This window comes from Saccostrea cucullata, unplaced genomic scaffold, assembly GCF_032062105.1.
Source record: "Saccostrea cucullata isolate Sc308-1 unplaced genomic scaffold, CSIRO_AGI_Scuc_v1 ctg948, whole genome shotgun sequence".
Taxonomy (NCBI): Eukaryota; Metazoa; Mollusca; class Bivalvia; order Ostreida; family Ostreidae; genus Saccostrea; species Saccostrea cuccullata.
In genome coordinates, this window is record NW_026925011.1 from 183513 (window position 1) to 206960 (window position 23448).

Here is a 23448-nt window from a genome sequence, read left to right on the forward strand (position 1 = left end):
CTTGCCTCAAGTAGTTAGCTGTTATTTGATTCTGAATATAAGTATAACTATTACAGCCTTGCTCATCTGAAAAGGTTTTTTTTCAACAACAAAAATTCTGTTTAGATATGCTGCATTTTATAGATTTTAATTTCTAACTTTCTACTGATTTTAGTTTCCAATATTCAAAGAAACATTTGTATGGATTGAACAAAATAATGAAGATGACATACAATAATACATCTTTTACTCCTATTTGGCTTCCACATACATGTAACAGCAGTAAAACTTGTTTAGTACAAACACAGGCATTGTGAATTAAAAGAAGTCTTCTTGGATCTCCAACTATATAAATATTACAAAATTACAAATATGGATATAACAAATTATATAACGAAGTACTTTTACAGGTCCTAGTTTGTTATAACTGAGTTGTACTGTACATATATGTGTAGATAAATGATTTAACAAGAGGGCCACATCACTCACCTGGCTTGGATAAAAATAAAAAATCAGCTTTGTATTGAAAAGCTTAAAAGCATACATGGTCGTGACCTCTCCATGTAAGGGAGAGAGAGAGATGATTGAACAAAACTGAATCTACACTAAGGATGCTTACAGGGTACTTATTTTTGACTAACTGTGAGTTTTTCCCTACAAGTTTGAACACTTTTATTGTAGCCCCACCCTATACCTGAGGGGAGGGTGGGGGGGGGTCATGATTTGAACAAATCTACACTTCGAGAAAATGCTTCCATAAGTACATATAACTTACTGGCTTTTCTGTTCTTTGGAAGAATATTTTTAAAGGATTTTTTCTCTATATTCTTAGTTAAACTTTGATTGGCCTTTGTGGTCCCACCCTATCCCCTGGGTCATGATTTGATCAAACTTGAATCTACACCACCTGAAAATGCTTTCATATAAATATTACCAATCAAGGCTTGCTGTATCCGAGAAGAAGATTTTAAAATATTTTTTTTTTATATATTCCTATGTTAAACTCTGATCATCCGTTGTGGCCCCGTCCTACACATGGGGTTCATGATTTGAAAAAATTGAATCTACACTACCCAACAATGGTTCCACATAAGTTTCATATTTCCTGGGCTATTGGTTCTTGAGAAGATATCAGTACATGTAATGCTATTAATTTTGTAATTCTCTCCCCTTGAAGAATGACAATGACAGACAAAAGACAAACTTTGATTAGAAAAGATCACTTGAGCCTTCAACTCAGGTGAGCTAAAAAATTCAGAGAATCAAGATCAGAAGAAATATATACCTGTTTCAAAGTCTCTGAATGGTAGTGTTCACTATAATTAAGCCCTTAGTCAGAAGATGAGTGATTGATTGTATACTGTTTAACGTCCCTCTCCAGAATATTTCACTATGGAGACGTCACCATTGCCGGTGAAGGGCTGCAAATTTAGGCCTATGCTCGGCACTCAGGGCCTTTGAACAAGGAGGGATCTTTATCGTGCCACACCTGCTGTGACACGGGGCCTCAGTTTATACGGTCTCATCCGAAGGACCGCCCCATTTAGTCGCCTTTTACGACAAGCAAGGGGGTACTGAGGACCTATTCTAACCCGGATCCCTAGGCCCTTGATTGCTAAACGAAAAGGAATGTTCTTAATGATAATTAAAAACAAGAGGCCCATGGGCCACATCGCTCACCTGAGCACTAAGGGTAGGAAAAGTAGAAAATGGCTTTTTATTGTAAAGTTTAAATCCAAAAGTAGTTCCATGACCAATCATGGATTTGCTATTTTTTAGAAAATGATTTTTAAAGAATTTTCCTATATATTTCTATGTAAAACTTTGGTCGGCCATTTTGGCCCCGCCCTAGCCCTGGGGGTCATGATTTGAACAAACTTGAATCTACACAACCTGAGCATGCTTCCATATAAATATGATGAATTATGGCTTTGTCATTCTTGGGAAGAAGATTTTTAAAGAATTTTCCTATATATTTCTATGTAAAACTTTGGTCGGCCATTTTGGCCCCGCCCTACCCCCGGGGGTAATGATTTGGACAAACTTGAATCTACACTACCTGAGGATGTTTCCCCATAAGTTTCAATAAATTATATTCCCTGGCACAGTGGTTCTTGAGAAGAAGATTTTTAGCTCTACTGGTCAGAGACCAGAAGAGCTTATGCGATAGTAATGCGTCCGTCGTCCGTCCGTCTGTCTGTCTGTCCGTCTGTAAACAATTTTTTAAAACGCTACTCCTCCTACAGTTTTGGTCTGATTTCAATATTACTTGGCTGACATGTAGACTACACTAAGATACATAGAATAGTGCATCGGTTTTTGATTTCGATGAATGATGTTGCCATGGTTACTAAAAATAGAATTTTCTGTGAAATTCCTTTAAAACGCTTCTCCTTCTACAGTTTTGGTCTGATTTAATTTTAACTTGGCACACAAGTAGACTACATTAAGATACATAGAATAGTACATCGTTTTTTTATTTCGATGAACAGTGTTGCCATGGTTACTAAAAATAGAATTTTCTTTGAAATTCCTTTAAAACGCTACTCCTACAGTTTTAGTTTGATTTCAAAATAAGTTGGTACACAAGTAGACTACACAAAGATACATAAAATAGTACAATGGTTTTTGATAAGTACAAACTAGTAGAGGTACAGTCTCGACAGAGACTTCTGGTTAAAATATGCCACCAAATTTTCATTAATTCCCAATTATCTCCCCTTGAATGAGGGCGTGGCCCTTCATTTGAACAAACTTTAATCCCCTTCACCCAAGGATACTCTGTGGCAAGTTTGGTTGAAATTGGCCCAGCGGTTCTTGAAAAGAAGTCAAAAATGTGAAAAGTTTACAGACAGACGGACACCTAAACAGATGGAAGCTGGACAAAACGTGATCAGAAAAGCTCACTTGAGCTTTCAGCTCAAGTGAGCTAAAAACTGCAAGTTGTCAACACAAAATACCGAATTATCTAATGGTACATAAATAATATAAAGTATATGTAACACTAACGTTAGTTGAATTGATAATCTTTTCTTGGTGATTCTTTGGTTGTCCTCAATTTTTAAGTTTACACTACCTCAGCTGTGCAGGTGTTGTCAAAGGGGATTTTGAAATTCAGAACAAGGCTCAGATTGCATCTGAAATGATAACAAATCATGACATTCATCATATGACAAGAGAATGCATACATTTATATAACAATTTAGCTTTTGTGTTATTGATAAAAAATATTTATTTACCTCCCCCACTCCCCCATGTACTAATGTTATCATCATGAATTCATACTATTAGTTATAAATTGAAAAAGAGTTCTTGTTTTGTAGGATCAAATTTTATATTTTAAGTTTTAATCCTAAATTAGATGAAAAAATTGGCAGAAACCCATGCATATTGTATGTGCTCTCATATTTATAAATCTCTCTCTTTCTATGTGTGTATATATTTGCTTGTAGGAATATTTGGGAAGCCCCCCTCCCCCATTCGGATAGGGTTTTATGGCTCTAACACCCCCTCCCCCCGTTTCAACTGATAAAACCATAACAGTATTTTATTGGTTGTTTTGCTTGTCAATTAAATTTTGTAGGGCTCCCCACCCTTCTATATAATTCAAATAAAAGGAAATGCATTTGAAGAATATCATACACATATAAATTTGGAAATATACAGTTTGAAAAGGCACAATTTTACATTTTGATTAAATGAATAAGAAAAATAGTAATTATGGTTTTGCCATAACATCTGATTTTTTTTTAGGGCTTAGTTAAATATTCACTATTTTAAGAAGGACCCATTGGCCATTCCGTAAACAGTGTTTGAAATAACAGTGCGCCTGACTGCCCGAGACACACAAATTTTGCTGTGGGCTTACCAATTTGCACACATTGATGCCCAACTGGACTTGTTTAAAGTTTTCATTAATTAAGATTTAATAATTTGATTAATCGCTTCCAAATCAACTAATGGTTTCATGAGCAGTACAGGATTTGTGATTAAAAGGGAGGGGGGGGGGCGTGGATAACATTGTTCAGACAAGGGGTCTTGATAGTGATGTTCCATAGTACAGTCATACGTTTAGTCATACCATAGTTTGAATGAAGGGGGTCCAGGGGGCAAAGCCTCAGAAGCTCCTGAGATTTCATGTGTTTAAGAATAAAATTAGGCAAAAAAACAGTGGTATTGTATGAAAGTATAACATTATTAATAAAATATTTTCCTACAGCAAAACATGGACACTATTATATTCATATGGGAGGGGGGGGGGGGGGGGGGGGGGTATCATTTGCTCATTGCTCACAGTTCCTCTAGATTCAAAAATAAATTTTACAAAAGACAATTATTTTCTCAGCTAGGCTGGTAGTATTTTAGCAGGACTGATAACTTTTACTAGCAGTCAGCCTGTATGTTTGCTATCATTTTTGTTGACTTTCCCCTTTTTCAATTTGAAAAAAAAAGAAGTTAATATTGTCTTTGTTTAGACATTTGTCTGCGTTATGTATTAAATACCTGATCTAAATATGACATCCATAGAGGCGCCGAGACATAGAAAAAATTATGCTGCATCCAATCTCTGCTGTGGCTTTCACTGCTTCTTGCTATGGCTTCATGTATGCTCAAGGTCGAGGATTTCTTCCAGTCGACTGTGTATATTGCAGTACTAAGGGAATATCGACGGAAAGGAGAGATTACTCATCATACTCTAATCCCCAGCAGCGAGCCACTGTTCAAATTCCAGTATAAAATTAAATGTTTTCCCCAAAATTAACTGAGTTTAAGTAGTTTTGACGATATTGTTGAACAAGTTAGCCTTTTTCAAAACACTCAAACTCTTAGCATGTTTAGGAAATGAAATTTTGTTTTTGTCAGATAAAATTAAGCAAATTGCAGGCAGTTATTTTTTTCATCCTAGGATTATATTTTTTTAATAAAAATTTTAGACTTACATGCCCCTTGGATGTTTGAAAACTGGCAAAACTTCCAAAATGAAGATGAAATCACACACATTTCTTAATCCTCCCCTTCTAAACTGAAGAGTTAAATACACTCTTTCCAACTCCTTTTACTAAAGAGTGCCAAGGGAGATAACTAGAATTTCATGTTTTTACATAATTTAAAATCACAATATCTATTCGTAATTAAAATAACCCATGGGTTTTTTAATTGTTTTTTACTCTTTGATATTAGATGTTCAATATTTTAAAATTCACATTCAAGGATAGTGCGGGCCTTCTTAAAAAATCACCTGCACGTACAGACACCTTTCAATGGATACTGTTGACTGTTTCAGTATATATTGAATTCATTTTTTAATCAACTATGCATGAAATCCATTTATAACTGTGATCAAGTATTTAGTTTGATGTATCTTAATGTAAATATGATAGTTTTTGAAAAATCTATCACTATCATGAATCACTTATTTTCATTTCTGCCTGGTTCTTAAAAATAGCTGTACTTAAGTAAAATGTCTGCTATACCATCAGTTTATTTGTTATATTATAGTAGTAAATTTTCATCTTTTTTTATCATGTTGCAGTATTTTTATAAAGTAATCTATTAGGATTCCCAATCATTTCGTGGGTACGTTAGGCCACTTATCAAACTGACATCTTTAAATACACAAATCGCTTAACGAAATATAAGGCATATTTTTGATAAGTTCAAACTAAAATGAAAAAGACCTTCTTTATTTAGAGCCGCCGGAAGGCGGTCGGTTATTTGATATGAAAGTTTGAAGTCACCGTGCGTTTATGCGGAGATAAAACAATATATACAAGTAACAGCTTTTCAAATAGCTTGCCTGACTAATGCCATCAATATTTAAAGAACCTATAAGCATGATGTTATAAACGTTTACATTGCGGGGAGGGGGTGTTAAATTGTTTCACTAGAATAAAGCATGCATTCATTTTAAGTTGTATGATACTCATCAGAGCAATGGAAAAAGAAAACATTTTATATATAAATCGCAGATATTGTTTGTATCTCAAATAAAAAATTAAATCATGTACACGTCCCGCTAGAGATTCGAACCCGCGACATAAAGATGAAAAACTCTCTCCGCGAGTCTAAAGATGGTTTTAGAGGATGAAGTAAATAAGGAAAAATCTAATGTAATGATTAATGCTGGAAAACATGGCTATATGTAAAGGTTACATAAATTAGATTCAAACTGCATACAGCATAGGTTTTTAGGACGACAGCTGAAAATATGATATACTTGTAAGAAATTGAGAATCGTAACGGTTATGATCCAACAAACTTGACGGCTATATATGAATGGCGACAGCAGGCGCGGATTCATGATGTTTTTCCTAGGGATGAGAGGTCGGTCCACATCAAAAATATTTGTACGAGCAAAAAAGTAATAAACCATCTAAATCCTAAAATGTGAGAGGACACCTAGGAAATATCACTGGAGTTCGCGTACCTATCATTTTAGATTTATACCGAAATTTTCATTAAATAAAAAGATGCGTAATACGTATAATAATAACACTATTACGTATCTTTTTTATTTACCGACAATTTCGGCAAAATCTTCTTCTCGAGAACCACTGGGCCAGGAAAGATGAAACTCATGTGGAATCATCCTCAGGTAGTGTAGATTCAAGTTTGTACAAATCATGACCCCCGGGGGTAGGGTGGGGCCAAATGGCCGATAAAAGTTTTACATAGGAATATATAGGGAATCCTTTTAAAATCTTCTTTTCAATTACTTCAAAGCCATGCCTATCGTGATATTTATAGGGAATCATCCTCAGGTAGTGTAGATTCTAGTTTGTTCAAATCATGACCCCCTGGGGGGTTAAATTCAAGCCCCCCCCCCCCCTCAGTAAACTTTCAGTTCTGATCTGATATGGTCTTCTTGGTCAGGTGAGCGATGTGGCCCCTGGGCCCCTTGTTTCTTACTTTTTTTTCAAAGCTCGACCAAAAAAGAACATGCAGTTTTCATTTCCTTTCAATAGAATAGTCCAGGAAAAGGACGCACAAACTTATACACGTGACATTTTGGCGCGAAATGATTGTGTCACCCCTTACATAGAAGACAAATGGATTAATCCAGTAGTTTAGAAACGCAGAAAAAAGGTCAAACGGACATGTCTGTATAAGAACTCGCATGAAATAAATAGCTGCTGGCAAAAAGCTAAAGAAAATAAATACATCAATGTATTGTATTAAGGAATAACTGTCTTATTTTTCGATTTCATGAAGTGATCAATCGACTGGCTTGCATGATGATTTGCATAAACGCCGAAGGCGTTTATGCATAAAATTATCACGCAAGCCAATCGATTGATCATCTTCAGTTATTCCTTATATTTACATGCTTTGATTCCGCCAATCCACGTGCTCCAAGCCCTGCTTCTGTCTGTTTGTCCCGCCCTGCACGTGTTTTTCTTTGGAACCGCGCCAATACATTGATGGAGAAATAAAGTACATTTACATTTGGTAATTTTATCTCGGACAAAGACATTGGAAATGTAAATATTCAGCAATATGGTTATTTTTCTGCTAACTGTTATTGCTGAAACGCATGTAACGAAATCCGATGATAATCAGCATCCACAAAATTTTGCTGGTTAACTGTGACCTCTTAGCTTCGCACCTAGGAAATATCACTGGAGTTCGCGTACCTATCATTTTAGATTTATACCGAAATTTTCATTAAATAAAAAGATGCGTAATACGTATAATAATAACACTATTACGTATCTTTTTTATTTACCGACAATTTCGGCAAAATTGATAGATACGCGAACTCCTGTGGAAATATTTATCCTTAGTAGTGATTGACGCCGTGACGTCAGGCAAAAAAAAAAAAAAAATAAAATAAAATATAAAAAATATTTAACATTCAAATAATAATATATTAAAATGAGTGTCTTAATGTTTAACAAAAACGCATAATAACCAATGAACTAGAATTTTTTTTAAACAATAGGGTAAATATTTCATCCAATCCTGATTAACAAACTTTGACATGGCTGAGGGGACAAGTGTTGGGCATAGTCGAAAGCAAAGACCGCGTTATTAATTTATAAACAATTATACTTTTTTTTATCTAAACAGGACTTGTACGTATTTATGACGTGTACACATGTTTAATTTATATAAACATTTTTTACGGAGAATGTTCGAAAATATGGTTAATTGTTGATTTATTAAAAGACAGATTTCTAACAGACGAGGATAAGGCGTGTTTTACAATGTGCCAAGAATTTTCCCGCTGGAGTGGCGGATATAAAGGGAGTTTGTATTTTGGGTTTGTTTGTCTGTTTGTTTTACTTTTTTTCTCCAAGATAGAGCAAGGAAACCCACATATATGTTGTGTTTTTATTAAAGTAAAAACTCTAGTTTTAAACTTTTAATGTATACATTGTAAATACTGCGTAAACATCAAATAATGAATTGGGTTGCGGCCGATTTTTGACGCTTGCGTTGAGTATGTTTCTTGTTTTGTTACATTATATAGATATAAAACTTTCCTGAAAATACACACAAATTCAATTATTCATATAACATTTTAATTTAATTAACATTATATAATATATATTTTAAACTCTTTAAAAGGAATGAGGTAAGATATTATTGTACAAACAATTTAAATGAGAATTATTAACTTTGCAAAATTTAAGAATCATCTGAAGTTTTTGGTCTTAGTCGTAAGTTCTTTTGTAAAATGGGCCCTAGACCTATGTACATGTATGACCTCTCACTTATATAAGAGAGAGAGAGAGAGAGAGAGAGAGAGAGAGACTTAACTAGTGGTAATAAATATGCCATGCAATAAAAATCATCAGATCCGAACTGGGCCAAGCTTAAAAAATTCTTTGTTTGCAGTTGCCGACCTATAATTTTTAGACTGGGTCGGTAGGTAGGCATTCTTTTTTTTTTTGGAAAAAAAAAATCAGATTTTTGTTAGATAACAATTAAAAGACGTTTTCATACACCTACTAGACATGAATAAGCTCACCTCTTGTTATAAACTACCGAATGATAAAAAACGTGTCAAAATTTGAAAATTTGAAGAAAAAAAAAATAAAATTACCAAATGGCTAAAAAAAAAAAAGTTTGGGTCGGGTGCATTTTCAGTGGGTCGGTCGGCAACTGCAAACAAACTTAATTTTATTTTAGGCCTTGTGCTTATAAAATTTACATGGTGTGGATACAATAAATCTAATATCATACTTAGATAGACTACGATACCTTTCTGACTTCTACAGCACGCTTCTTTGTTACTCTCTTCACGTCGTCCCATTTTTTTCTTAATCTCGTCCACTGTTCTTGGGACAAGTGATGAAGCGTTGACCGAGTTCTGAACCTCCGTCCAAGCCAATTTCTTTTTCTTGTTAGAAATCGTGTCACTAAATTTTGAGAACAGCACGTCCGATTTTTCATTGACTTTGTTTATCAGTACGTCGACTTCTCCGTCCAAGAACCTCGGTTTTCTTTTTCTTTCTTTTTCCATTTTCTAAGTTGTCTAACCCCAAAGACGTCAAATTTTGGAAAAAATGACGTCAACGCACGTTGCTTGGAAACTTACGTCATAGTAGAAAAGGAGGAATGAATAAGAAACAAATAACTTTTTTTTTTTTTAATTTTCTTGTCAATTATACATTTTAAGATTATATTTAGAAAAACAACACTGTGACAAAACAATCGATTTATTCGACCAATGAGAGTTGCAGATACATAGAATTTGTCTTTACGGACCCGTTATTACCGCACCCGTAAAGTGAACGTTAACGGAGACGTTTGTGAATACCACGTTAGTTTTTTACGGTCACAACCGTCAGAGTCTCCGTAAAGTTAACGGACCCGTTATCTAACGGATGCTTTGTGAATAAGGTCCCAGATGTAGTCAATGACCTTTACACGCATGACGTCATGCGTTTCCGTCCCAGTATATTACTTGGGTGTGTATGTAAACAGTTTCGAGGTAACGTGAAGTAATGTGCTTAAAAATTTGGCAGGATTTTTACTAAAGCTGTATAAAATTATGCAATCGATTTGCTACAAGTTTTATAATAGGCGTAAACTTATTACAAAGAAACAATAATAAATCTGAATCACTCCGATAAGAAATATATTCATCGTCAAAGGAATGAATGAAACTAGATTTCGCTTGAAAGATTCTTTAGGTCGCAAATAATTGAAATTTAAATAATTAATTCCATATTGATTATTGTTTCCTTTCAAAACTGAATTTCCAAGGGAAACATTATTGTTTTAATAAGTTGTCTAATATACATGATCTGAAGTTATGGATACCAAATAGCTCAATTATAATCGCCAATAATCCTAATATATAAAAACAAATATATTATTATTAAAAAACCAAACTGAGAAGAAGAAAACTTTTTCCATAGCATATATATAACAGAAGTATCATAACAGAATGTCAAACCGTGTTAAACTTGTTCTCAATATAAGACAAATAAGGCGCACCTGCAACACCTGAAAATAAAACAAAAACAATTACTCTGTAATCATTTACAGTAAAAAGATTAAATTACAGTTAGCAGATGATGCGATGATGATTGAGAGAAATCTTTTCCCATTTCCTTTGAATCTTGAGGAAAAACCAAGTTTTGATCTCCCAGCGTTTGTTTATTAAATTCAATTTGAGCATTTGGCGACCACACAAGACAAGTTTTAAAGTTCCAGCACGTGAGCGCACGTCCAACTTCTGTAGCATTTGGAGCTTACATAGAGGGAAGCGCTTCGTCTTAGTGCGTTCAGTTTGTCAGGAGAAGGCCAATATCTTGCTTGTATCTCAGCTCTCTTCACGCGCATCAGATAACACACTATGATACACTGCCTTCAGGAATCCTACTTATAACGGTTGCAAACCAAACCAAGGACAATATGTAGTGAATTTTTTTCCATTGCGGAATAAATAAAATATAATCTGTGAATTGTCTGATACAATGACTATCCACGGTTCTGCGAGGGGACAAAATTATCCACGTGGGGCTAGTGTTTCTTCTTATTCCAGCACGGGTTCAGGGATGGAACAAACGACACCCCTCCTCCTGGAGCCCAACGATTTCAGTGGCGGATCACATTCGAGATCTAATAGTGTAAGAGAGCAAAGGGGTACACGAGGAACTGACGCCTCGAGCGGACTTCTTCCTCCTACACCTGGTGTTATTAGAGGCGGATCATTTAGAGAACCCGGGGAGTTAAGACAAAAAGCGGAAAAGTATAGGAATCGAGGAATCGGTCCTCAGGTGTGTGATGAGAACCGTGGGGGAGCGTCCGGGAGTTCCCCCGATCTACTGTCAGTGTCATGTGAGGACATTGGTCGTGGAAAACCGGATGCAAACCTTCGCAGGGTCCGATCATTTAAGACAACATCAAAAGGCGTGGTGAACAGAGGGGACTCTTTTCGGAAAAAGGGGGGAAGGTGTAGTGGGTACGGGAAAGAGAGCCCACCCCGTGGCCTAACGCCCAACGTCAGCCCACACTTGTCCGCAAGTCCGCGGTTAACTCCCAGACCCCCCTTGGAAGTTGACAATAACCCCTCTTACTTTAAAATAGTGGCTCTAGGACCTCCCGGTGTCGGGAAAACGGCAATCACCAATCAGTTCATGACCTCCGAGTACATTGCATTCGACTCTTCCTTGGGTGAGTTACTTTTGATCTCTGTCAATAAAAAGTATTTTCTTCTTATCGATTCAAAAATTGTGGTAATTTAAAAGGTCTTTGATATACGTAGACTTTAATTAACGAGAAACACGTATCATTAGTACAGCGTTAATGAGATGTATTAGAGAAGAAGTCGAGATAGGGTTTCAACAATAAAAGATTTATAAGATTCCTTGTATTCTTCAATGTTTGTGAATACATGTGACATGATTGTCTCCATACGTCATTTGTCATGTTGATGATCATGCAATGTGCAGCATGTCACAACCTTTAAATTCGTAAAGATCAAGTTAAATTGTATTCCATTTCGAAGTCTTTCCTTTGACATTTCATTTTTTTGTTTTTTGTCTTAATTTTTTAAAACATGTTCCATCTAATCCTGCCTTGACATGACGTCATCAACTAAATCACCAAGGGAGTTTGCGGTATTTAATTGAAATAAGCTAAAAGAAACCAAAAAAAAAAAAATAAAAAAAAATAAAAGAATATTTTTATTAAGACACAAAAATGGCAAGCAATTTAGTAAGGAAGCGATTACAGAATTATAGAGCCAATCACACACTAGGAGGCTTCTATATCGAGCGTGGTAAAGTGCACAAATGTTTTCTGGGGTAAATGGTTTCTTGGAAATGGCAGGCATAATATCCATTTTTACACAGTTAAACAGACAAAATACGGCGTCAAGCCTAAATTCTATCTCCCTACCCTTTATCTGTTAGCTTAAAAAACGTTCTACATGTACTCGGAAAAAAAAGGCATCCCCATGCTTTTTTGTTTGTTTATTTCATTTATTTTTTTTTTATATTCTCAAAATATATTCTTTACTTCCATTTATTACCCGACTTACATTGCGTCCTTTTCTGTGTCACTGGTTTCTGCCAAGCTACAGATAGTTGATTTTTTCGGTCTATGTGCGTTTTTGCATTCCGAGCTACTCACTTATTATGGCGTGATTGACAGGTTAACTTTTGGCTCTTGGTCATGTTATCGCAGTCTGTCAGACTGATCGACATAAAAAATAAACATCTAATTCTAGTGTATAGGGAGATGATTAAACGGAAAGATCACATCATATCTAAGAATTAAATCTTCTGGACAATCCACAAATCGTGATGGTCAATGACGTCAGAAATGTTACTGGACTGAACAAATATATTTCCTGAATGATTGAACTTGAAAACCAATACAATATGTGGTACGATAACTTTGAATTAAATCAAAACCATAACACCGGAAGGCAAGGATTTCTGCAAGAAACTACAAATGACAGAAATGGATGCATAATATTCTGAAATCACATGCTTTCATGTATTTCAAACTCACTGTATCGTTAATTTTCTCCAGTTTCCTTACGGGTTCGGTGTCCGGTAGATATTTGCGTTTTTCTATCTGTGTCTCAAGTGCTTTGTTTTGCACGTTTTGGTGTAGTCATTAGATATTTAATTGTCGAGAAACTTTGTACGGTTTCTACAAGGAGGGCCTACACTTGTTTACTGGAGGAGGGCCATCTGAGACTCCGTATACTCGACACTTCATCGCTAACGAGTACGACACTGAAGTCTTACAATTTGCTATTGCCTTAACCAATTTTGCTGAGTATAATCATCACTTTTATGATAAAAAGATACAATTGCATTAATATTGTTTTCCTTGTAAAAAGAGAAGGATGATTTGCAATAATGTAAGGTCGGGATTTCCGTTTGTTTTCCAGTACTGACGCTCTTTGCAATGGCTATCGCAGACATTCTTGGTCATGTAGTTAATTAAAGTAAATATGTGAGGCTTGAAATCAGACGATAAGGTTTCCGATTACCTGAGAACTAAAGCATTCAAAAGAGGCCAAGAGGTTCGTTATATCGGGAAACATTTGGAGATGAGTAATTTTCGGTTGATTACGTAAAGAAGGGTTGTATCAAGGGGATATGAACTTGACGCCTACTTTACAATCATCAAACTCTATCAGTTCTTTACACTTTCAATACCCAGCATCCAAAATTAGATTCTGTTAGAGATCCAGAAGTAATTTTAATTCGAATCAGAGATTCTCTTCAAGGATAATGTAATGGGTTTGGGAGGAAACTAGATTAAGAAACTGCGTATTGACCCACTGATCTATATAACACAAAGAAAAGATTTCAGCATTTTTTCAAATGAATGAAATTACCTGCCAGTATGCTTTCTGATGCATGTCCTACATGCATGAAACCTGTTGCAAAATGAACGAAAAACTTTTTTTGGTTGATTTGTAAAAGATTCAGATTCCTTTGACATGTTTGAGATTTCGTATATTTGTAATGTTACCATTTTATTTTAAAATGTCCACTTTATCATGAGTACAGGAAATTGTATATTAAAAAGTATTACTCAGTATTAGTATAGACCTAGGATGTATAAACTATTACAATTATTATCAACTGAAAATGTGAGTGAACTTTGTAATATAGGGAAATTCCTCCAAAAAGCAGAAGCACTTAGAGATTTACATCTGTAAACTGAGTATTTTTTCTATGTTTGGTTGGAAATATTGTATACAACAAGCAGTATTAACTTAAAAGAAGTATATGTAAATATTTCATTTGTGTACTAGTATATTAATTCTGTGCTTTTCATCCTGTATTTTGTAATTATGTTATCTGATAAGTCATATATGACTTAAGAAATAAATAAACAAATAAACTGAGACACAAATATGTATCGTTGTGTCCTTTGCAAAGGGTCATGTATTAACAATTATATTAATTAATATTGGCACATCACACATTCAGTCAATTTAGATAGTTTCAATCCTTTTATTATTAATATAGTTTAAAAGGTTTTCCCAGCTGCAAGACCCTATATTAATTGAAAACCGTTTAAACAATTATGGTACATGAGGACAATGTAAAACATTTACAGTACATAAATTTAGGTCAGAGGTACACGTACATGTATTTGAAATGCTTATACAGCAAATGAAAGTGAAGGAGAACAGAAAAAGAAAAAAGTAGATACTTATTATAATGACAAAAATGGAGGAAAATCATGGTGGACGGTATTAATCATATATTTTATTAAGATGAACATACATTTTTTTTTTAACATCTTAGCAACATATTTTGTCATCAGATGAAAAAAAACAACTAAATAATTGCAATTTAAAAATTAGAAATGTTATATATCTGTGTTATATTTTCAAAACTGTTTTCGAAAAGACCTGCTATGCTTACAATTTCAAGAAATTGAAGAAAAATACATACATTTCAATAGCATGATATTTAGATATACATGATGGCTGATGAATTCAAAGAAGTGAAATTTGCCAATATTTTAGGGCAATACGAATTTCTGAAATACCAATGCTAAAAAGCTCTTGGTGTTCAGCAAGACAAGCACGTGTAAACACACCATCAATCTCTTCTGTCTGACACAAAATATCAACAAAACCTGCCCCAAGTCGGGCAGGGAATCAAAAGAAATGATGTTTTATCATTTTAAACTAATACAGTTTGACAGGCGAATGTCTCCTACCTCTGAATTGTTACCAACGGACAGAAAGTGGATGATTTTGTTTTTACAAGCTGCCATTTTCTTCCGATATTTATACACGTGGCAATAGCCCAGCAAAACCCAATTTGTTTAGATTTTACGGTTGCAAGAAATTTAAAAATAACCCCATGAATCACCCAAATCTAAACTAACAAGTGACCGAATTGGAATTTTATATCAGTAATATGGAATCAAGAAAACTCAAAACATTAGCCCTCTAAGCACCCACTCTGCGGCGCAATAAAAGCAGTATGAACAAACATTAAAGAAAATGCCAACAAAATACCAATAATTAATTGCTGTTATTAACATAGCTCTCTATCTTCGAGTCATAACATAAAAAGGATAAAACTCTTCATATTATGTGACCTTTGAGTTCCCCAGGCATTTTTTTTTATTTTTTCCCTTCTATTACAGATCAAGGAGAACACGAGAAAACAATCTGTGTATTACTGAATGGAGTTGAGTCCACTATAGAAGTTCTTGACGGCGCGGATATACAGGTACATCTAAAACGAGAACAACTTACATGTATACCATAAATGGCAGACTTTAGGCACTAGTTAAGCCTTTAAATTCGGTTACATTTGATAATCTATATAAACATGACAATTTTCTTTTTCTTGCATCTGTATCAAACCTGATCACTTACATACAGAAGTACAATGTACATGTTTATCGAAAATCTCTTTTGATTAAAGTATAAGAGTTTGAAAGTTATTTTGAAAACTTTTAATTAGTCATTAGAAGGAGTAATGTAGACCTTGCTATAGACTTCTTCCACACATACATGCATAAAAATGTATAGTAGTTAATATATGGAAAGTAAATAAGAAAGCTTTTAAGTCTATTATTTCACTTAAGTTTTCACATGCTGTGTACGTATATGCATGTATGGAAAGATTTATTATAAATCCATTTAATTAAATGATATGTTGACTTGGTTATTGTAGGGTAGTTTAGAGGACATTCGGGCTGATGCTTTCCTAGTGATATTTTCTATCGCACATCGAGATACGTTCGATGCCGCGGTACAGCTCCTCCAGGAATTGCGCATGGACCTTGGGACCGACAGGACCACCATTCTAGTTGGGAACAAATCCGACCTGGTCAGGAAACGCAAGGTTACAACTGAAGGTAAGGTCAAAATTTGAATTGAAGATAAATCATAGCGAGTGTCCTAGGTTGAAACCATGCATCGGGGCCATAAAACTGAAATGAGCTCACTTTTGATCTAAATCTCACTTTTCCACTATTAATCCCTTTTGAAAAAGTGAGACTGAGATCAAAAGTTGCGGCGTGAGCATAAAACTTAGACAAGCTCACTTTTGAGCCCAGTCGAACTTTTACAAAAGGAATATATAGTTTAAAAGTGAGACTATCTAAAGTATGCTCATCTAGGTTTTATGGCCCCAGAACCAGAGGGCCTCTCTTACTCTCTGCCATAATGGTCATTGGATATCAAAAGTTAACAGATATAAAATGCAGGATTCTAGATTTCTTTTTTTTATACACACTCCTATCATGTTTATCAAGCTTAGGTATGAAAAACTTTACCTGATAGAGCTGTTTACTTGAAATTGTGGGTAGGCTGGGTTTCCAGTTGCATGGCATTGAACGCGTGGTGATCCGAAGACAATGTCAGTGGCCTTAAACTCAGACACAGTCGTCACCTGTATTGAGGAAATTCAACTTTGTGGTCTTGAAGTAAATTGAGAAATGAAAGAAACGTACAGAGGATTCAAAACTATTTTGACTGAATTTTTTTGGCTTGTTTGCTTTACACCGTTACAGCCCTTTGTACATTTCCATTCTATTTCGACTTTAGCACTTGTCGACTGACGTAAAGCTGCATACTAAGACCCGTACTGGCAAAATTAAGCAAATTTTGAAATACATACTATGATTATTCGGTAGAAAATTGTCTAAGAATAAAATGTGGCGTAGGTCAATTTCTAGCCTCATTGACTATATCCCATTTCGCTAGATTTACTCATATAATATGCTGTGATGTATGCGGCAATAGACTTCGTGATGCATGAAAGAACCCAAAAAAGCAAAGTTGCCTGCTCTGTTACAACGCACTTTGAAAAATTACGCACTTTGAAAACATTTTTCAAAGTGCGTTAAAATTTGGGACCAAGCTAACGCACTTTGAAAAAAATAATTTTTTTTTCAAAGTTCGTTAATATCGACCATATTAACGCATTTTGAAAAAAAATGTAAAGATTGATCAATATTCCTTCAAATAATCGGTATGATAAATAACAGATCCTGGTTTGATAACTTTTTTTATGATAAAGTTGGTGTACATGTAGGACCTGAGATATTGACGTTTTAAATATTTAAGGTTTTGATAAAATAAAGGGGAAAATTAAAGGGTCTTGAAAAAAAGAGTGACGATTGTTTAAGTTCATTTATTCGTTTCTTTCTTTTTTTTTTAATTTTAGTCTTTGATAAGTAGATGTAAAGGTCATAGGGGGCATTAATAGAGGAAAGCTTCAAGCAACTTAGCATTTATCATAATAAAAAGGGGCTATTTTGATTGTTCAAAACTATGAAAATTCTTTCTCTCTCAAACGTTTTACTGTACTTAAAAACTTCTAGTTTTCATCTGTTGTGATTAACTCATTTATTAGTGAAAATTTTCAACGTCATACCAGTAAGGTAAATACATCATTATATGAATGCTTTGAGTATAACATAGACATCGAGACTGGGCGAAGGTCCAGGGGAGTGGATGGGGGGCTCAGCCCCCCACTTATTTTGGAAAGATATATACATCGTATAAACATTGAAAATGCAGCGTACCCTTTTTATGTTTATTGCTCCCCTCCCCCGTTTGTTACCGACACCTATGTATTGGAAAGATAAAGATTTGGACTGAGGGATCTTATACCCGTCTTCTCCTCTTTTCGACGGGGGTAAATCAATTCATTTTTGAGGTTAGGGTTAGGCTAAGTTTTTTGAAAGATAAATAACAAATAATATCTTTCCATGACTAAAACATGATTTTTTTTTCAGAGTGCGTTAAGTGTCTCCATGGTAAAATATATTGATGTAGACTCTTAACGCACTTTGAAAAAATGTTTTGGTCCCAAATTTAACGCACTTTGAATTTTTTTTTCAAAGCGCGTTGATTTTGTCCCAATTTTAACGCACTTTGAAAAATTTTTTTCAAAGTGCGTAATTTCTTCTCAGTGCGTTGCCACACTGCTCCTTAAAATAGTTTAACTTGCAAATGGCGGCAAATTGAAACTATACGGATCATCACTTTTGATGATTGAAGCTCAAGCATTGTATCTTTATTTCACAGGCTGACATCTCTCTCTGTAGGGGATTTGAACTGGAAAAAGAAATTTGCCGATCTCCTGAATTATACGGTGTATTAGTCATTTCAATGATGCCTCGCGGCCATTATTCTTATACTAAGATCTGTTGATCTCAAAAAATATTCTTTGGAATCTATTTATATTAACATTGCTGGTACATGAACTGTGTTTCAAAATATTAAATATTTTTAAAACTAGCGAATGCACTTAAATTCACAAAGTTGAAGTAGATTTAATATGACGTATTTAAAGGAGTTTATATTATCTTTCTAAGATAATTTTAAGAAAGAAACTGATAGCAATCAATTCGCCATAAAACTCTACAAGATAGGCGCTATATACATGCACTTTGAGACGTACACTCTTGGGTTGATACAACAAATGAAAAGGTCGAACACGCTTGATTCCATGTGCGATAAAAGAACATTATAATAAAAAGGTTATTTTCAGCAATTGATGGGAAAAAATCGAATTCATATGCATTTTTGTTGTAACTAATTTTTGTTGAGGTTAATAAGAGCGATCTGGAATTCAGTCAAATATTTGAACCAATTAACTTGAACATGTTCCTCGTTAGAGGGCCCTAACATGATGAATTTTAACAGACCAAAATAGTGAGAACAGTACAGCGGTTTTGGCAGAATGTTGTGAAAAGATGAAGACTTCACGCAGTTTGTATGTTCTACGTGCCATTTCCCCCAAAGATCAAGCAATTATTTCGATCTTTGAGCTCTGTTTGTTCCCATCTAATTTTTTCTCTTTATATACAGTATATAACTTTGAATTTATTTTCTTTCACTCTCAGCTTTCCAGAAAAGGTCACTTTAAAGCTATGCTTATACAAGATTGCCTTCTATATCCAGCTGTAAGAGCAATTGGTAGTGGGTTTTTGCAATGCATATGTATCAATCAGTATCATTTTCGTTTTTCTGTATATATATGTTTTATTTAGATATGTTGCGATTTGTGTGGTTAAAATGTCAATTTACGCAGTTAATCTTTAGCAAAGATGAAAATGATCTATCATCTGCAGGGGTCGATAGTTTACATTTGAAAGCAAACATACAGCACCCTAACATTCTCAGAAGTTCGCTATCTACGTCACTGTATGCTCACAGAAAACATAAGCGTCAGTACAAACTCAATGGACCCATTGTATAAGTTTATACATAAAAATTAAACAATTCTTCTTTTGAAGCTAACTGTAAGCAGTCGTGATTTTTCAAGTATCCATTGAACTTAGAAAAATGATCTCTTTCTTGTCTGCTCTTAAGGATTTGGCAACTTATCACACCAGGTGTAGCATGCAGGTGAAAGTGAAACGTCTGCTTGAAGCTGATCCATGATTATTCAAGAAAAAAAAACCAAAACAATGAAAACTGGTCGGTAATTACTTATGCAGGTGTTGGTTTTTCCTTCAAACAAACCGTCGTAACTGAAAATGATCAGGGCCGTATAACTAAAAAAAGAATTATTTTTAATCAAAATGATTACAAAGGAAATGTTTACATGAAAATGCTTACAGTAAAACACAATTTAACATAATTATACTGATATTCAATGGTGTTTATTTCTTCCTACTAATTTTTTTTTTATAAATACTCAATAGATTTTCAATTTTTTTAAAAGATGCATGCTAATGACAAATAAGATGATATTACAGGGTTTCAACAAAATCGTTTTAAGAAGGAAATTTTGTGCAAATTAAATGAATATTTAAATGATCTTAGCTCGTTTTGAAAATATAGCACTCGTTAGGTCGTTTTGTGACTGACATGATTCCAACTTATTGTTAGACTTGTTTTTTAAAAACCGGTTTGAATACTGAATACTCTGTGTACCTAATCAATACAGGGGGCCCAGGGTGGGTGACAGATCGTCAGGGAATGTTTACACCTTCTCGCGCCCGGTTCTTTCTGTAGTGTTTTCAGAGTTTAGCCTTTTCACGATTCGTATCATTTTCGGATTTTTTGAAATCACTGTCTGTTATCATAACCAATTTTATTCACATAATATCAAGTAGCTTCATAAACTTGTACCCCAACATCCCAATCTTTAATTTTTTCAAGTAAAGTTTAAGATTATGCTTTCATACTGAAATTAGAGCTGTATTGTTAATGGCCATGACAATATGTGTTTTTTTAATTTGTAACTGGTAGAAGCTGTGCATTCTTACGACTATTACATTGCATTATTTTTCATTTGCAGAAGCACTGGAAATGGCCCATCAGTTTGATGCTAAGTACACCGAAACATCAGCCGCACTGAACCATAACGTGGACGAGCTATTGGTGGGGACTATTGATCATATCCGTTACAAGTTAAATCCGTCCTTACCGGAACCGGTTCTGAAATTAGACACCCGGAAATCACATTCACTGCGTGTTCCATCTTTTATAGGTCCATTTGAATTTCTCAGTAGGCTCTTTAGACGAGGTAACAAAAAATCAAAGAAGTTCTAAATTTGGTTTTCAACAGAACAGAGATATGTTAATCAAAAGCATCGTCATTTTTTGTCAAAGCACAGACGTTTTGTTAATTTGTTTGCATTCATTACTCTCAAGTGCTTTTTTGATATTTCTTTTATTTTTACCATGGCCTGTAATGAAAAAAAAAAATCCGGGGTTTATAGTTTTTGCCGTGTCCATCTGTCTCTATGTTTGTCTCGAAAAACTTAAACATTTTCCATAATCTTGGATTGGATAGAGCTATGACTTTCATATTTATGCCTCACTTCGAAGAAGGGCTTTGCTGTTGTCGGTCGGTCGCTCTGTGTGTCGGTCCACCAACAGTTTCTGATCATTTTCTTCGCAGAGGTTGCACATACTAAAATGAAATTTGGTATACTTAATCATAAGATAAGTTCTGTGTTGGGTACGATCGAGCAATTTTAGGCAGAGATATGCCCCGTGGACTTAGATGACCTCCTGGCCTTGACAGTTTAACCAAGTTTACAAAAAATTACCAACTGAAACTTTCACTTTGGTAATAACTTTTGATTAGTAAGTGCCAGGGCTTTCATACTTAATTATATACATGTATATAATTATATATCTTCATTGTGACAAGACCTTGCCCTGGGTGAAATTTTTTCGATGTGTTGACTTTGGAAATTGACTTGCATATTTGAGAAACTTGAACCTTCGCCATAAGCTGCCGTATGGGGTATGTGGATCAGAAACACATCTTGTTTTTAGTTTTAGGTTATTGATCCATAAGTTAAAATTCTATTTTCATTAAAACAGAATAAAATGTTGAAAACTGTTTTCTTGAGTTCACCATAATAAAGTGAGAATTTTAAAAACTGAACAAAATAGCATAGCTCCTTTGTGTCAAAGGGGATTAAAATTAATTTGTTTTGTTACAGCTGTCGTTTTACAGGCAACAAAAATATTCTGAATTGATCACATAATTGTATGAAGTCCTGTCGTTTGCCGAGTTGTCCAATATTGTAACATCATTGTGAATTAATACACATGTATTGCAACGGCTGTGCAAACTTGAAAAATAATTGTTTTTTGTTTTGCAGTTCAATAATGATGTTATTTTCTTTGTCAATTTTTACTGTTTTATATTGTGCTATATGTTAAATATTTATGGGGTGGATATATATAGTGTTACACTGTTTGTTTTTTTTTTATTTCAAAGAATGCAGCTTTTAATTCAAACTTTTGATCAGTGCTTTTTGCACGAAGGCAATTGCTTGCCTCAGCTTATATATATGTAAAAGAGATGTTAAGTCTATTTATAATTCAGACCCTTTTGGCACTTAAATACTTTACTTCTTTTAATAAGATAATCCAAAAGAAAAAAAACAAATTAATTTGTTTACTTGAACATAATACCTCCTTCATGAAAGGGGGTTCCATTACCTGCCAGCATCAATTGTAAAAATTCTGTTTTTGAGTGTAATTCTAATAAAAGGTAGATTAGTTTGTTAGTGTGGTGAATTAGTTTCCCTGAAGTTTGATCTTCGGAGTAAACATCCTTTGTATGCCTCTATTTTAATCTGACTAAATTACCTAGATAGCAATGAAAATGGCTGAAAACAGTACCGAAGGAAATCAAAAGCAGAGAGAGCGGGGTGATTAAAAACAGATATTTTCTGTTCTTCTCAACCCTAAGATCATATCATTCCATCCGTAATGTATCTCGTATATAGCTTTCCTAAATTGTTTTGGAGATATTTTTCTCCATTTTAGTTTATTAATACTTTATAGCTGACACTAGATGTTCGGAGGAGAAAATGTTCACATCATCAAAATATCCATTTTAATGTGTCTCTGTAAATGCTAATATTCTGTACTCGATAGTGTTGTCATTGTTTCTTTGATAAACATGTACATGTATATAAGAATATAACATATAACGGTACACTGTATTTCACATGGTGCTTTGTACATATAGTGCTTGTAAATTCCAGTATTATTTTTATGTGTACTTCGTAAATATGTAAATGAATACAATTATCAATCTTTATAAAAATGCATTTGATATCTTATATTTACGTAATTACTATTATACGTCATGTATCAAATTTTGATATCACAATAAAGAAAGTATACGAATTTAAAATATTGTTCGTGAAGACATATTTCAAAAAATTAAAAGTTCAAAACAACACAAAACAAAATAAATCTGTGTAAATGCATGTATTTACGACTCCGTTTTATCCTAAGATGTGGAAAATATTGTAATTTGCAACTTTGATGGGACAGTTGGTAGTGCTTGCGAAGAAGCAGGTGCTGTGTCAATTTTAGAGGCGCAATTGCAAACAAGAAGGGTTGACGCCCACTTGATTTCGATAAATCATGGTGATGATAATGTTTTATCACCGAAAGAGACCTGTAAATCAGAACTAATCATACTTAACGAGAGGAGTTGCCATGAAAAGAAAAAAATATTGAATGTCTTAAGACGTGATGGTGATAGAGAGTAAATTGTACCGATAAAAACATCT

The 23448-nt window shown here is 34.3% G+C and overlaps 1 protein-coding gene and 1 long non-coding RNA gene across 2 annotated transcripts; one reads left to right on the top strand and one right to left on the bottom strand.

Annotated features, from left to right (window-relative positions):
- Window positions 1-1568: 1568 nt before the first annotated feature.
- LOC134267809 (uncharacterized) lies at window positions 1569-4581 on the bottom strand. The gene is made up of 3 exons (XR_009992233.1): window positions 4483-4581; window positions 3056-3116; window positions 1569-1594 (listed from the first exon to the last, which is right to left on the bottom strand). It is a non-coding gene; the product is annotated as an uncharacterized LOC134267809 (long non-coding RNA).
- A 5923-nt stretch (window positions 4582-10504) lies between these two features.
- On the top strand, window positions 10505-21041 carry LOC134267823 (uncharacterized). Its single transcript, XM_062750037.1, has 4 exons — window positions 10505-11610; window positions 15574-15659; window positions 16110-16293; window positions 20697-21041. The coding sequence occupies exons 1-4, from the start codon at window positions 10911-10913 to the stop codon at window positions 20948-20950; spliced, it is 1224 nt and encodes a 407-aa protein (XP_062606021.1). The 5' UTR covers window positions 10505-10910; the 3' UTR covers window positions 20951-21041.
- Window positions 21042-23448: the final 2407 nt, after the last annotated feature.